The 16400-nt window shown below is 34.8% G+C and overlaps 1 protein-coding gene across 9 annotated transcripts in view; it reads left to right on the top strand.

The window, feature by feature from the left end:
* The window catches only part of Pum2 (pumilio RNA binding family member 2), a 71508-nt gene that overhangs the window by 14938 nt on the left and 40170 nt on the right, over positions 1 to 16400 (top strand). For 8 of the 9 annotated variants that reach the window (XM_055625896.1, XM_055625855.1, XM_055625890.1 and 5 more), the window contains exons 2-4: positions 3010 to 3078; positions 10662 to 10770; positions 16059 to 16246. In XM_055625896.1, the coding sequence (XP_055481871.1) occupies positions 3028 to 3078; positions 10662 to 10770; positions 16059 to 16246 (348 nt within the window). In that variant the 5' untranslated portion in view covers positions 3010 to 3027. Of the gene's footprint in view, positions 1 to 3009; positions 3079 to 4027; positions 4149 to 10661; positions 10771 to 16058; positions 16247 to 16400 lie in introns of those variants that run through there. The other variant, XM_055625864.1, reaches the window with a different exon arrangement.

Genomic DNA, 16400 nt, shown 5'->3' with positions numbered 1-16400 from the left:
TCTTTCTTTCTTTCTTTCTTTCTTTCTTTCTTTCTTTCTTTCTTTCTTTCTTTCTCTTTACATCATTTTTTAGTTTCTTAATAGGTCTAATAGTATTTCAGACTTTATGCTTGATATATTGATGATTAGATTCTGTTGTGGAGAATGTTGGCTTTTATTCTTGTAACTCAAAATCTAAATTCCTGTAGTTTTTATGGTTAGCAGAAATTTGCTTAATTCTTACTGTGTTCTTAATTGGGGCTTCTTGGAATTGGTTCTAGGCCTATAATTCTAGGATCATTTATATATGTATTTTAATTTAAATACAGAATTTATGTTCTTTCTTTCTGGGATTTTTCCCCTTGTACAGCAGCTCTGGTTGCTTCAGCTTGTTTTTTTAGTTCTTTGGGTCTTAATGTAAGTGGGTTTGCTATAAGAGTTTCAGAGCCATCTTGCCTGCCCTTGGACAAAACCAGCAATCAAAAGAAACCATTGGAAATAAAAACAAAAATAAGACAACTCTGCTGTGTTTTGGATCTTTCTTTTGAGTGTTTCTTTGTTTGGTTTTTTTTTTTTTTTTCTTACCTGTGAATAGTTGCTCTCTCCCCCATCCCCCAAGACAGGGTTTCTCTGTAGCTTTGGCTGTCCTGGACTCGCTTTGTAGACCAGGCTGGCCTTGAGCTCATAGACATCTACCTGCTTCTGCCTCCCTGAGGATTAAAGGCAGTGTGCCACTGCAACTGGCTGAATAGTTCATTTTTTGTTTGTTTTAAGTCTGGAGTTAATACTAGAAAGATTTGGGTCTGACTGGAGTTACTTCTTCATTATCAGGAAACGAGATCCGCTGAACTCCTGACAAGTACGATTATATTTGAGGTTTTTTTTCCACTATAAATTATATTTTTAGTAAGTGCAGTAAAAGCTTACTGAATTAGGTGACTGAAATAAGCTGTATTTTGTGTATATGTATATTTTGTCTGTGTCTGTCTGTCTAGGAGGCAGATGCTGTGAACTGAATTTTTGTCCTTGAACTTAGCAGCTTTTAACTGCCAGACCATCTCGTCAGTCCCTGAAAGTCTTTCACTAGATGTCTTGAGTGCTTACAAATCAAACATTACTTTGTTATTTTATCTGACTTAGTGTTCATAGCAAATCTATGGAGCAGCTCTTCATATCAGAACATGACCAGAGTTACAAAACTGCCAAATATTTGAACTATAACTTGCTTTATTTATGTAATATTTGCTTCTTAGCCCTAGAAACATGACTGGGCCAATATGGGGATAAAGAAACTATACATGCAGAAAAGCTAGGATTGTGTAGTATGTACTTCCATAGGCTGTGTTCACTGTAATGGAGGACACCTACTAGAACCCCAGAAACTCAGCCTGTTTATTATGAACAGCACAAGGAGGAACGGTTAGCTAGTCTCATAGGAGGTCTTTGTAGGGAAGCAGTCATTTGAGAGGAGGAAGCTGTGGCTAGTTTTTGTACACGCTGTTTCATAAACACTCAAACTTAGACCAGAAGAGGCTTTGCCATTCTCATGGATCTAAGCATGGCTGTGCCCAGGCCAACAATACACGTTGACTCAGGACTTCATCAGCTCCCCATAGCTATTTAGGGTAAATTAGAGGACAAGCTGAAGGAGTCCTTTCTTTTCACTCTGGCTTTGGGGCATCGAACGCTAGTGCTTGGTGGCAGACATCCTTACCAGCTAAGATCTCTGTAAGCTGTATAAAGGAGTTTGATCTTTCTCTTTAGGGGTGAATTAAAGTACAAAAGTCACGTGATCAGAGTAGTTTCAGAAAGATAACTACAACTTGGAGATAGGTTGCAAAATGGAAAGACGAGAAGGTTGCTATGTTTCAGATAAAAGATATTCTCAACTGACAATTAGAAAACAGATTTAAGTGAGTAAAATTGGCTTAACAGGACTTGGTAAGTGATGTGAAAATGGGTGTACAAAAGGAAGTAAAGAGGGCAAAATAGAAACTTTCCATGGTACATTCAAGGAAATAAAAGGAGGGAGGTAACTGGAAGCCTTGGAGGGTAGAGGGATTTCCTTTGTAAATAGAAATTTGGTGGGTATGGCATCCAACTCATTTAGATAGCTTTCAAAGCATCAACAGTAGAGATTGTTGACAGTACTGTATGAAGAAGGGTGCCTTCTCCAGAATAACAAATACTAATATATCAGAGATGAGAAAAATAGAAATCTATGAAGTAGCAATTAGAAACCTAGGAAAGCAAAATAATTATCATAGGAACAGAGTAGAACAGAGAGTAGGAATTAGAGTTAGTACTTTCAGTTTGTCAAACGCTGGAGGTTTTATAGAAGAGAATGGGGTGTGAGGGAAGTAATTGCATTTTCTAGTTGAATTTCAAACTTGTAATTTGGAGAGGCTTAAGCTTACATGTTTGTATGTTTTCTTCCTTCTTCCCTCCCTCCCTTCTTCCCTCCCTTTCTCCCTTTCCTTCTTTTTTTCTCTTTTAATTTCTTAGTTGGAGGAGGCAGGGGACCAGTAACACATTGTAACAAAAGAGTGTTCTGCTCTTAGGAATGGAAGGATTGAGAAGTGCTTTCTTGAGGAAACTACAAAAAACACTGTTTTTAATTTACTGTAGTTGAAATGTTTTCATTTTTAAAAAGTATCACCATTTAATTAATTATGTTAAATATTTACAGTGAAAAAATTTTAAGCTGAGGTTTATAAATGGTGAATTTTTCAGAAATCTTAATAAAACAAACCTTCAATAATAAAACAACTTTATAGTAGTGGTTATAACATTTTTATTTCCTTTCCTGTTTTTTACTTCCTTTTCTTCAATTACATAAGAGCATGTAGTAGTCTGTCAGCACACAGAATCGTTAAAAAAAACTCACCCCTTTTATGTAGCTTGCTCTGGTGTGAGTTATTTGGGAAAACTTGTTCTTGTCTATTTTGGAATGTGATATTAGTTAATACCCATACAGCATAGTTAATTTTCAAAATTCCTGCTAACTTCCATTTTTTTGTTACTGACCAGGTTTGATCTGTGGATGAAATGAATCATGATTTTCAAGCTCTTGCATTAGAATCTCGGGGAATGGGAGAGGTAAGAACCCACTAGCACTAAAAACTAATGTTTCACTGAATCTTTGAGCCATTGAAATTTAATTTTTAAACCATAAATCTTAGAAATAATAGTTACAGCTTTCATATGTATAGGCTTTAAAATAAACCCTTGAAATTAAGTACTTCTGTAATCTTGATTTTTTTTTTTTTTTTTTTTTGGTTGCTTATGTTGTAACTTGAACCCATTAAGTAATTATTAAGTGTGCTTATTTGTGTCTAGGTGATTTTGATTAACTTGGTTAAATAATGTCGTATATTTTGGTAACGACTCATGTAATTAGAATTAACTCTGCTCAGAGGAATATATCCTATTCTGCCATTTTATATATGTATGCTGTTTGCTTTAGCTATGCTTGATTGTTGCTACTCTTTCCCCAAAATCTTCTGTTTACCCGAAGATATTTGCTTAATAAACTCCTAATTCTCTGCAAGGTTCTACTGAAAACACAGGATCTAGTATCCCATAGCTATCTGCAATAGAATTAACTACTTTCTCATCTGACTTCTCATTTAGTTCCTTATGAATATTTTCATTATGTTATTGATTACAGTTTGTTTTGTATTTGTCTCCTGTAAATTGGTAGCTTTGAATGCTTAGCATAATAGGTACTCTACAATTTTGAATGGATGTTATCTATTAATCTATGGTTTTCTTTGGGTCACCCAGTTAACCATACCTTTTAAGGCATCTAAAATACTTAGTTTTCCATATTCCTAATGAATTTTAGAAATCTTTGATTATAAAAACTCTTGTGGACATTGCTTTGTTGTGTACTATATTACACATTCAAGTGTGGACTTTGATAGTAGAAAATAACAGTAAACAGACCTAAGATATTGTAATTAATTGCTTGCTCCTGGAGATTATTTTACTTTAGTAGATTAGACACTTTCATGAGACTCACTCCATCCAATGCTGTGCTCTTCAGATGCAGAGAGAGAGTCCAGTCACTCCTTTGGGCCACAAGAGGGCACCCTGCAGCTAGCTAACTCTCCCTTCAGAACAGCGTTTTCCAAAGAGTTTGTCATTTTCAGAGGACTGATTTAAGGGTGAGTTAAGGTGCTTAAGCTAAGTATTACCAAAATAAACTTGTTAGTTCAGTATTTAAAGTAAAATCTAATCTGGGCCCTAAGAAGAATTTGAGAGAGGGAATACTTTTGTTCTTCAAACCTATATATTATAGCACAATGGCTGCTCGGGCATTACCTATTTACTCCAGTAGAGTAAATAGAGGCAGTTAGAAGGACTTTTGTTTTTTCCCTGCCACTTGTTTTCTTCGTTTTTTAGAAAGTAGAGTAGCATATCTTAAGTAGCAGGTCTAGGAGCATGTAATTCCAGCACTTTATGGGCCAAAGCAGTAAAGTTTTGAGCACAAGGCCAGTTTAGGTTACATAGAAAGGCCCTGTCTTCAAGTATTAAAATAGTAAAAGCATTTTTGAAGTGTTTCTTTCTGCCTTTCTGTGTATAAGACTTGAACTTGATTTTTGTAAGACCGAGTGAGAACACTACATAGTTTCTAGGCTTAGTTTTTTACTTTCATTTGTATCATGGATTTATTTACAAATTGACTTTTTCGATTTGAAAAAAACATTTGATAAATCTAAATACACCTTTGTGGTGAAAATTATGGTCAGAAGCAGTAGTTGAATTAGCTGTTTATCAGTAGGCGAAGGTTTTAGTAGAGGAGTTGAGTTGAATAGTTAAGTTAAATGAAATAAGCTAAAATCCATTCTTTATTAATAGACACATCAGGTGTGCACAACCAGGGTGATTGTAGGGCCTAAATTTCCTGCTGTCTGGTTAATGGCAGCAGGCCACTTTTATGAGTGTCCTTCATCCAGTAAAATTATATTTTTAAATAAGCTGGTTTTGTTATTTTTTTAAAAAGTTTACCACTTAATATTGTTACCTCTAAGAGATAGCTAAGAAACCTACTCAAATTTCTGTCTCTGGGTTCTCTCCCACAAGCCTTTCTATCTTTCCTCATCTCACAGGCAGCAGGGAACCTTCTGGGATTTCCTTCTTTGCCTGTCTCTCTCTCACCAGTCTTCTCCTCCTTTACTGACAGGTGAGGTGTTTTGTTTGTCTTATTCCAGAATTCAGTCATTGGAATAAATTAAAGCAGCCTGCACTCTTTGGCTCTTACATTTTCTAAAATTGCTTGTTGGGGTTGTTCTTCTAATGTAAAACAATCCCTTTTTTAATGGATTGCCCTGTTCTTTCCTTTTAAAGATAAAGTTTTATATATTGGGTCTTAAATGTATAGAGAATCGTTGTGTATTCTTATAGGACTCATTTTAAATGTATCAATTTTTTTTTTTTTTGTATTTCTTGATGGATTTATTGAGCTATCATCAGGAGGGCATTCTCTTAAGTTGTCCACCCAAAGTTAGAAACAAATCTGTATTTATTCATATACTCGCTTTTTTCCCCTTCAATAGCATGTTTTTATCAAAAAAAAAACTACTGATTTCCATTATCATGTAGCCTACAACAAACAAATATAACCCATAGGAAGAGGTATTTGGTTTATTAGTGTGTATAGAGATGTAATATTTTAATCAAGTACATGGAGAGGCTCCTGCCTATTAGCTGTCATCAGTGTGTTAGGGTACTTAGAGCTGGCTCTTGTTTAATTTTGAAGTGACAGAAGAAAAGAACCTTCCCTGAAATTTTTTGAGCAACCCAAAATTTAACTTCAGATTTGGGGGATAGTTTCATAATTATTGTGATAAATAATACTCCTACTTAGACACAATATTTTAGGAAAATTTTGTTTTAAAATCTCAGGTAGAGCCTAGCTTAGTAGTATGCCTTTAATTTCAGTACTAGAGAGGCAGAGGTAGGTAGGTCTTTGATCTCAAGGCCACCCTGGTCTACAGATTGAATGGGAGGCCAGCTAAACTTATGAAGTGAGATCCTGTCTTTAAAAAAAAAAAAAAAAACTAAACAAAATCTTGAGTAATAGAGGAACCAAACAGACTTCTGTTCTTGTAGAAATTCATTTGCTATGCAATTAAAGCTGAGGTCTTTTGAAAATAGAAATAAGACTAAACTCAAGTGCTCTTACTGATCTGAGTGGCTAGTAATCAGTGGAATCTAAACAGCTATGTCATCTGGCTGTGATGGTACACGCCTTTAATCCCAGCAATCAGGAAGCAGAGGCAGTCCAGTTTTAGGCAAGTGTGGTCTACAAAGCTGCAGGACAGCCAGGACGATAGAGAGAGAGAGACCCTGTGTCAAAAAACAAAACATAGAAAGTAAATCAGCTATTTCAGTTAGCACTTAAAGGATTGTAGTGTATTTATGAAATCACTGTCTCAGCTATTCTTAGAATTTATCTAAAGATGGAAGAATTAGGTAATCTTATACTTTGTTTACCTAGACATAGTCTTAATACTGGACATTCTTAGAATTATTGATGAATTACAGTAAGATAGAAAGTAGTATCTTCTATAATAGTTCAATGTAAAGAGAACGGCCCTAAAATAAATCCACTAAGGATTTAAATCCCAGCAGAGTTCTTTAACAGCTGTATGTATGAATCTTTGTTGCTATTTAAACTTCTCACTATGCTTTCTTATGCAGAAATAGGGTTTCATCTTTCTGGGATACTTAAACTAACCCAAGAACAAAGAAAAGAAATTGCTCTAGACAATTTTTGTAATGATGTACAATTCTTTGAAATAATCAGCCAATTAAATGGCTTATATTGGCTTTGAAAGGTGTGTGCTAGATGATGGGTTAGACAGACTCTTGATGGTTTTTCATTGTGGTCTCAATCTTATAACTAGGTGTTTTTTTTTTTTTTTCAAATAAGAAAATTGAAAAGTAAAATTACTACTATCTTTTATTTACAGAAAAGATTAAAGACTAGAAAAGCACAGTTTTAGGGATTTAGGAAATTTCATTGTTGATTTTTTTTTTTTCCAGCTTCATCTTTTTTTTTTTTTTTTTTTTTTTTTTGTCTTTTGTGAAATTGTATTGTAAGTAGAGTGATCTTATATCTTGTATTGCGAGGGTAATTCAATTATGATCTGTTGTCATAATATCCCTTGAAAGTATTTGAGTTTAGAGATTAGCTATAATATGAACTTAATTTCAAACATAATGTTAGTTAGCTAGCTTGAGATTTTTGCTTAAAAGTTTATAGTAGAAAAGTATGATGCATAAGTATACCTCCTGAAATGCTAGAGCAGGAATTGGGTTGTTTATGAGGCAATATATATATACAAGTTCCTTACTGATTTCTTTTTTGTTTGTTTGTTTGTTTTAAAGATTTATTTAGTTATTATTTATACAGTATATAGTACTCTGCCTGCACGTGTGCCTGTAAGCCAGAAAGAGGGCTCCAGATCACAGTATAGATGGTTGTGAGTCACCATGCGGTTGCTGGGAATTGAACTCAGGACCTTTGGAAGAACAGCAAGTGCTCTTAACCTCTGAGCCATATCTCCAGCGCCCCCCCCCCCTTCCTGATTTCTTAACCATGGAGAGGGCAAGCCATAAATTCTTTCTAGAGGAATTAAAAAAAAAAAATGTATGTCAGTCATATCTTAGTTTCAAGGATGGAAGAACAAGGTGACAAGAAACATGGAGTTTCCCAACCATGGTCTAGGGTCAGAGCTTTGTGAGTTAGAGCACTAGTAGGAAGATAATATAATTTCTAGATTTTAAGATTTCTTAGCCTTGTTTTCTATAATGTGAATTCTTAATTTACACTGTATTGTATATAATCAAAGAATTTATGGAGACATGTTTCTGTCTCAGTTCATTTAACCTTATTTTTTCCCAGTTTTAGCTCTTTGTTTCTTGAATAGTTGCTTTCTCTTATGTTTAATCTATTTTAAACTATGGTTCACAAGCTAAGAAGAACACTTAAATTATTGTTTAAATAGTCACAGAAGGTATTTTTAAGGAGGTAGGGAGATAACTGAGTGGGTAATAGTGTTTGCTTTGCAAGCCTGAGAACTTGAGTTCAGATTCCCATCACCCATGTAAAAAGCCATAGCTGCCAGTACCTGTAACACCAGCCATAGGCAAATCCCAAAAGCTCACTGGCTAGCCAGCCTACCCAAAAAGGTGTGGCAAGAGACCTTGTCTCAAGGTAGATACACAGAGGGCCATAGATAAAGACAGTTTGCTCTGGCCTCCAGACCAGTGTGCATGCCCTACATACAGTACACACATACTCACTAAAAGCACTTTTTTAATTAAAAAGCATTTCTAGAGTATACTGAAGTTCTTTAGTGGAAGTGTTCATTTTAGCTAAATTATTTCCTTCTGCAGCTAATAAGCTATACATTTGCAAATTAAATACAGTTTTTCAAAAAGTGCTTGGCAAAATTGGCATATTGATATTCAACATGGGTTTTTCTCCCCTATATAAGCAGTATACTTTTATTTTATTATTATTTTTATTATTTTTTTATTTTTATTTTTATTTTTTCCTGTGGTGCTGAGGATGGAACCCATAACCTTGTTTAAGAGCTAGGTGGGTTCTTTGCCATTATGATAATTGCTAGTTCTGCATTTTGCAGTTTGAAGCAGTGGTCTGTGAAGGCACTTAGGGAATATTATGTCAGGTGGAATAGTTTCCTCAGTGGAATACTGTTATTTCTACTCTCTCAGAAGATGAATGCTTCAGCTAGTCACTTCTGTGCCCACGATTAGTTCTCCGATTAGTTAAAACTTTATCTTACATTATTTAAATATATAAAATAAGATGGTTTATAGTTATTGGAGTCTGTCAGAGGAGATTATTCATTAAAATGTCTGTATGTTAGTCACAGCATATAATTTTATAGCTCAGAAAGAAAGGTCCCAACTTGTAAAGCTGAATTTCCAAAGGGGGGGTGGCTTCTTAAAAATTATAAAATTTTATAAAAGACCTATAAATTAGGAACATGGCTCTTTCCATTCAGCACTGCTTCTCAGTTTGGTAATAACACTATCATTTAGTTTTTATGCATTTTATCTACATTTCCCATTTATAACCAACTTCTTTTGATTTTCCAGTGTCTTTGAGATCCATGTATTTTCTTAGCTCTTTTCTGCCAGTACCCTCTTAGTCCTTACTGTCCTGGCTTTGTTGTGATTTTTCCTATACTGGCTTCCTTTTCTGTCAGTTGTCACTACAGCTTGAGTTGCTTTCCAAGACATATTCTCTATCATTCTTGCTAATCTGTCTTGAATTCCTGTTGCTTTAGTAAAGCTTTTCTGTTTCTTAACATGCCTATAAGGGTCTTTATAATCCCATGGTTATCTTTCCAGTGTTAAATTTGGGTTGTCTTACATCTTCTATATGTATAATACTGTATTTTCTTAAGTTTTGCTTTTGTTCATGGTTTCCTGTTTGATTTGTGCTTATTGTATTCCTCACCTTGCAACTTGCCCTACCCCCTGCAAATACACACTACATTATTTCTCAGACTCTAAATCAGGTATTACTGAATTATGTTTTATTTCCGTTTATAAATTCTTTGAAGAGGGTCACCATGCCTTTAAAAAGGCAAACACAGGTAACTAGTGTGATCAATGTAGTAGTAGAAGTATATATAGATCTGATTATGAGTGTTAAAAGACTTGGCATTTAAGTAGTAAGGATGAAAACGATGTCTTATGAGTGCTTACTTAAAACGCCAAATGTATGTCCGAGAAAATTAATATGTTAAAACAAACGTAATTCTGTTTTCAAGTGTCACGGATAGAGAGTAATAAGTGAGTAGTCCTTCTGACTGATGTAATTTTTACGTTAACATGTAGAATAGAACATTAGACCTTGAGATTTTTATCTCAAAAGTATTGTTAGGGTTTCTCTTTGTGTGTCTTCTGTTACTCATGGCTTTCTGATTTGGAATTGATAGATAGGTACTATTCAAGAGCTAGTAAAATTTGTGAAGTTTACTTCTAGTGAATAACTGGAGAATGAAAAAAATACTTTTCTGGAAGTTTGATAAGAGATTATTGAGAGGCAGCTTTTAGAAGTAAAAGAACTTTATTAATGTATTTGAACATTTTTATTATCATGAGGAAGAAATTTATTAAGTCATTTAAAGAGAATTGTATACAAAGAAAATCATGAATGTGTGTGGTGAGATGGCTGAGTGGTTAAGAGCTCATGTTGCTCCTTCAGAGGACCTGGGTTCAGTTCCCAGCATTCACATGATGACTCACAACCATCTGTAATTCCAGACTAAGGGGACCTGATACCTTCTTTTGATCTCTTTAGGCACTAAGCACACACGTGATATGCATATATACACACAGGCAAAGCTCTCACACAAAGTGAGTAAATATCTAATAAAATTTTTAAAAAGAAAATCTGGATATAACAAAAATGTTTGAAACTAGTATTAAAGGCCTAGAGTTATTAGAGCCAGTACATAAATGAGGAGTTACCTTGCTGTTCGTTGAGATAGCTTGGAAAATAGATTATTCAAAGGTACTCAAAGGCTAACATGTACATATAAGTGATAGGTTTGCAGTTCCTTAGAGACTTATTCTTTGTAAATTATATAACATTATAAAAGCTTTTTCTTTTTCTTTTCCCTTTGAAATAGCTTTTGCCTACCAAAAAATTTTGGGAACCTGATGATTCAACAAAAGATGGACAAAAAGGCATATTTCTTGGGGATGATGAATGGAGAGAGACTGCATGGGGAACTTCTCGTAAGTTATTGGGATTTGGGTAAAAATTATTAAAATTCAATTTTTAAAAAATTCGTCCTATCTTTAAACAATTTAGGGAAAAACTTTGTGATACCTTTGTTGGATTATAGTTTAGATTATTTTTTCTTTAATTTTATTTTATTTTTATATTGAGGCAGGCTCTTTCTGTGTAGCCTTGGTTGCTCTGGAAATTACCCTGTAGACCAGGCTGGTCTGCCGCTGCTTCTGCGGTGCTAGATTTAAAGACACATGCCACCAGTCTGGCTTTAGTTTAGATCTCTTAACAGCCGTTAGGTCTTACCTGAAAATACACTTTCTTAATTAGGTAGATCTTTTGTTTTTAATTAACTCTGATAAAATCCTAATAAACTACTAGAGGACTCATTAACTTACCAGAATTTTCTGTCTTAAATTCTACTGAGTGGAAGTGACAGATTTATCTAACAGCACTTCAGTTTAGCATTGTAAAATATTAGCCTCGTCCAGAAATGATTTAGATTAGTGATACAGACCTCCTAAAAACAACAGGTAAAAATATTTTTTGATTACTATTAAATAGCAAGAAAATTAAACCTAAGAAACTATTAAGAGAAAGGAACTTGGCACGTAATGAATAATAACCTGTAGAAATCACAGCATTTATTTGTAAATTCTAAAATACTTTGACACATTTCCTTAAAATGATTGAATCAGATTTGAGGGCTAGGTAGGTAAATATGTTTTACAAATATTTTCTCTTATGGTTGTTGAATGTAATACAGCTTGGGTATGTTATACAAAGTGAACAAAGTAAGAAAAATTCAAAATTCCTAACCTACATTTTACAAATTTGTCTTAGGGGTTCAGTAAGAATAAGAATATACATGGCATTGCATGAGGAGGTCAGAGGACACCTTATAGGAATCGACTTTTATCATGGGGGATGCAAGAGCCTTCACCCACGGGGGCATTTTTTCCAGCCTTATGTTTGAAAATAAATTAATAGATGTTTCTTTCCATTTTGTTTTTTTCTCTAAAAGATTTGTTTTATTTTATGAGTGTTTTTGCCTTATAGGCACTACATGTGTGCCTTGTGCCCAGGACATCAGAAGAAGGCATCAGGCTCCCTGGAACTGGAGTTGTGAACCACCTTGTGGGGTGCTGTCAACTGAGCCTTGGAACTTTTCAAGAGCAAGTGCTCTTAACTGTTAAGTCATTGCTCCAGACCAGTACATTTTTTTTTTTAATTAAAAAACTTAAAAATATCATCCAAATCATTAAGATTTGTTGAGATTTAAAATTTTGTTATTGTTTAAAAATTTTTTGTTACTTGTAAAGTAAATGCTTCAAAGTTAAAACCCCAAAGGTAATTTATAGGTCAAAAATTTTTTCTTTTATTTTTAATTTATTTTTTTATTTATTACAATTTATTCACTTTGTATCCCAGCTGTAGCCCCACCCTCATTCCCTCCCAATCTCACCCTCCCTCCCCCTTCTCCCACACCACTTCCCTAGTCCACTGATAGGGGAGGTCCTCTTCCCCTTCCATCTTAACCTTAGCCTATCACTATTTGCAAATGATATGAAAGTATACATGAGTGACCACAAAAGTTCTACCACAGAGCTCCTACAGTTGATAAACACCTTCAGCAAAGTGGCTGGATACAGACTTAATTAAAAAAAACAGTAGCCCTCCTGTATGCAAAAGACAAATGGGCTGGGAAAAACATTAGAAAAACAACACCCTTTACAATAGCCACAAAAGACATAAAAGTACCTTGCTGTAACTCTTAACTAAGCCAAGTCAAAGACTTGTATGAAAAAAACTTCAATTCACTGAAGAAAGAAATAGAAGAAGATATCAGAAGATGGAAAGATGTCCCATGCTCATGGCTCGGCAGGATTGACATGGAAAAAAATGGCCATCTTACCAAAAGCAATCTACAGATTCAATCCTTCCAGGATCTCTCTTCTCCAGATCAGGTGAAGAGAGAACCCTGTTGAGAAAGGGTGTCCATTGTCATAGACCGAGCTCAGAGACTATCTAGAAACATCAGACTTCCTCTTAACCAGCAGAGTCCCTCACCTATAAGTAGCATATCCTTTACTTAGGAGCCTAGGTACTTAATAACTTGATTGTTTTAAAAGTTGAGTAATGTGATGGAGACAGGCAGAACTCTGAGATATGACCAGTAGTAAGAACCTGTTTAATGTAAAGCAAAACAAAACTGGAAGAGATGCAGGCTAGAGAAATGCATAAGAGCCTGTGCTGCTCTTATAGGGGACCTGAGCTTGGCTCATGCACCCACATCAAGTGGTTTTCAACATTTTGTAATTCCATCTTCTAGGCATCTATCTCCCTCTTTTCATCTTTGTAGGCACTTCCCTAAAGTGTGTTTGTTACACACAAAATTAAAAACTAAAGTTGAATGGGCAATTACTAAGTTACACTTTTAGTATGTTTACACACCAAGTATTTTGTGGTAGAACACCGTCATGAAAGGTTATTTTCAAGTTGAATGGCAGAGAAAATGTCAGTTTTATAATTTTAGTCAGTTCGTAAGGCATTCTTCCTCCTAACTAGCACATAGCTTAAATTTCGATGAGCACTAGTTTTACCAGAAGTCATGAAGAAATTATAAATAATGGAATTTTGTTTACTTAACAGGTATATATTGAATACCAGGCAAATACAAATATGAGTAATGTATTTCTTGCTGTAAGGAAATTGTCATTATTTTCAAAGGAAGTTGTTGAGGCAGGGAATGATGGCACATACCTTTAATCCCTACACTTGGGGTGCAGAGGCAAGTGGATCTCTTTAAGTTGAAGGCCAGCCTAGTCTACGTTATGTGTTCCATACCTATCAAGACTACATAGTGATATCTTGTGTTCAAAAAAGAAAAAAAATTCTTGGGCCAGTGAGACAGGCAAAAGCATTTACTGCACAAGCCTGGTGACCTGAGTTCTATCTCAGAACTCATGGAAGAGTGGACAAAGAGAACGATCAAAGTTGTCCTCTGACTTTTGCGTTTGCTCCATGGTATCCGAATACACAACATACACATAATAATAAAGTTTTAAAATTATTTTTTTCTGCTACATGAGAGGTCTAATATATTAATTCCTCAAGGTTAAGTGATATGGTAGTCAGTTTGGTTATACTTTTTTTTTTTTTAAGCTTGTTTCAAACTTTGAGACTTTGGAACATGTTAGTTTCTGTAACGAAAGTACTCTCCTTCATTGTCTCACTTTCTAAGCCACTCTTCCTTCATATGCAAGTTAAATATTTCCTTTTTTTGAATTCACCTTAAGACTGGGGAGAATCAGTTACCCTGTTTTATATTTCTGTAATATTCTGGAGTATTTTTGAGGGATTTTATCCAATTTTGATTGTTCTGTATTAAATGTAACCTTGTGCTGGCCTGGAACTCACAGTGTAGTAGAGACTAGCCTTGAAATTCTGATAGTCCTGCTTTCACCTCTCAAGTGCTGAAATCACAGGTGGGCATCACTACACCCATCTGATGCAATGTTAGGGACCAAACTCAGTCCCATGCATGCTCAGCAATCACTACCAATTAAGCTACAGCCTCACTCTCCATACTCACTCTTTTTGAGGGTAAAGTTTGTATGCTGACTACTTTTATGTCATCTTAACACAGTATAGAGTTGTCTGAAAGGAGGGAATGTCAGTTGAGACAATGTTTCTATAAGATCCAGCTTGTAGGGCATTTCCTTGATTAGAGATTGGGGGGAGGGCCCAGCCAATGATAGGTGGCGCAATCCTTGTGCTGGTCTTATAGTTCTATAAGGAAGCAGGCTGAGCAAGCCATGATAAGCAAGACAGTGAGCCGCACTCCTCCATGGCCTTTACATCAGCTGTACCTCCAGGTTCCTGCCCTGTTTGAGTTCCTGCCCTCACTGCTTTTGATGATGAACTGTTACATGGAACTGTGAGTGAATAAACTCCTTCCTTCTCAAGTTACTTTTGGTGGTGTTTCATCACAGCAACAGTAACCCTCACTAAGACAGGTTGTCTTGTTCTTGGATTCCCCATTGTATCGTAATGCCTGTCATGAATCAGTATATACTAGTATTTAAACTGTGAGGATAAGTGATTAAAGAAAAGGTATAATGACAAATAAAAGGGTCTTAATAACTAATTGAAGTACCATTACTTTTAAGAGTTACTATAGTAATGAAATAAGTGAATACACCAATGGTATTCAACTTGGATCATTAGTTTAAGGACTAAAATGAATTGAGTATTGCTTCTGCTTACAAATGAGCCAGAGTTAACAAATAGCTTTTTGGTTTCTTTAAACACAATTTTTAGCAATAAAAACTTTGAATGCTGCCTCTAATTTATGGATTATATTTAAATTATGCTAGCTCTTAGATGTTAAAAATTACCTTCTGTTTTCAACAAAGGCATTTATGTTGGATCCATACTTTTGTTCCAAAATTTTTAAGTCTTTATCTGATATTTGGGTTTTTCACCATGAACATAAAATTCTGGGATTTAATTGATTTTTTTTTTTTTTTTTTTTTTTTATTTTTTTTTTTTACTGATTGGTATTTAGTTTGTTAATAACAATGTGTTCTAGATCTCTGTGGTGTAGCTTGAAAACTGCTACCACTTGTTTTTTTCTTTTAGTCCTAAAGGCTTAAGTCTATTTTTCTGCATCATTTATATTTTTGGTTTGACTCTTTTGTGTAAGTTCCTATAACTAAATAAAACTCCTGTCATGGCATGGTGGCACATGCCTATGATCCCAGCACTCAGGGAAGCAGAGGCAGACAGATGGATCTCTCTGAGTTCAAGGCCAGCCTGGTCTTCAAACTGAGTCTAGGACACAAACAAACAAACAAACAAACAAACCTCTTGTAAAGTTGGGAGAACCAACCCCACTAACCTGACTTTTTGTTTGTATTTTCAAGAAACATGTTTTTAGGCCATGAGGTAATTCACTGGTAAAGGCACTTAAAATCAAGCTTGACAACTTGAGTTCTATCTCTTATATCATGTCAAGGTGGAAGGAGAGAACTGTCTATATGTAATTGTCCTCTGACTTAAACACACAAATGCACAAATAATAAATGTATAATAAATACGCACAAATAATAAAATGTATCATTTGAAAAAAGCTGTCCCAACTATTCAGAATGAAGAAATTGTTTATTATGAGTATAACAAAAATAGACTGAAAGGATGTACTGATTTTTCTTAAATTAATGTTAGTTCGTATAACTGCTATTTTCTTTGGCTTAAAAATAAAACTGTATTGTGTTTTTCTTCTAAACAGATCATTCAATGTCCCAGCCTATTATGGTACAGAGAAGATCTGGACAGAGTTTTCATGGAAACAGTGAAGTAAATGCAATTCTTTCTCCGCGCTCAGAAAGTGGAGGCCTTGGTGTGAGCATGGTAGAATATGTATTAAGTTCTTCTCCTGCTGATAAATTGGATTCTCGATTTAGGAAGGGAACTTTTGTAAGTATTTTGAATAAAAATTTAATATTTCCATTTGTTTGACTTATAGCATTTTGCTCTTTTATTTCTTCCTTTTGACATAAGATCTTACTACATACCCTTGGCTAACCTGGAAGTCACTGTGTAGACTAGTGACTTCATGGCAGTCGTCCTG

This window comes from Psammomys obesus, unplaced genomic scaffold (assembly GCF_907164565.1).
Source record: "Psammomys obesus unplaced genomic scaffold, mPsaObe1.curated_primary_1811, whole genome shotgun sequence".
NCBI lineage: Eukaryota > Metazoa > Chordata > Mammalia > Rodentia > Muridae > Psammomys > Psammomys obesus.
The sequence above is the reverse complement of the archived record's forward strand: the minus strand, read 5'-3'. Positions and strand labels throughout refer to the sequence as shown.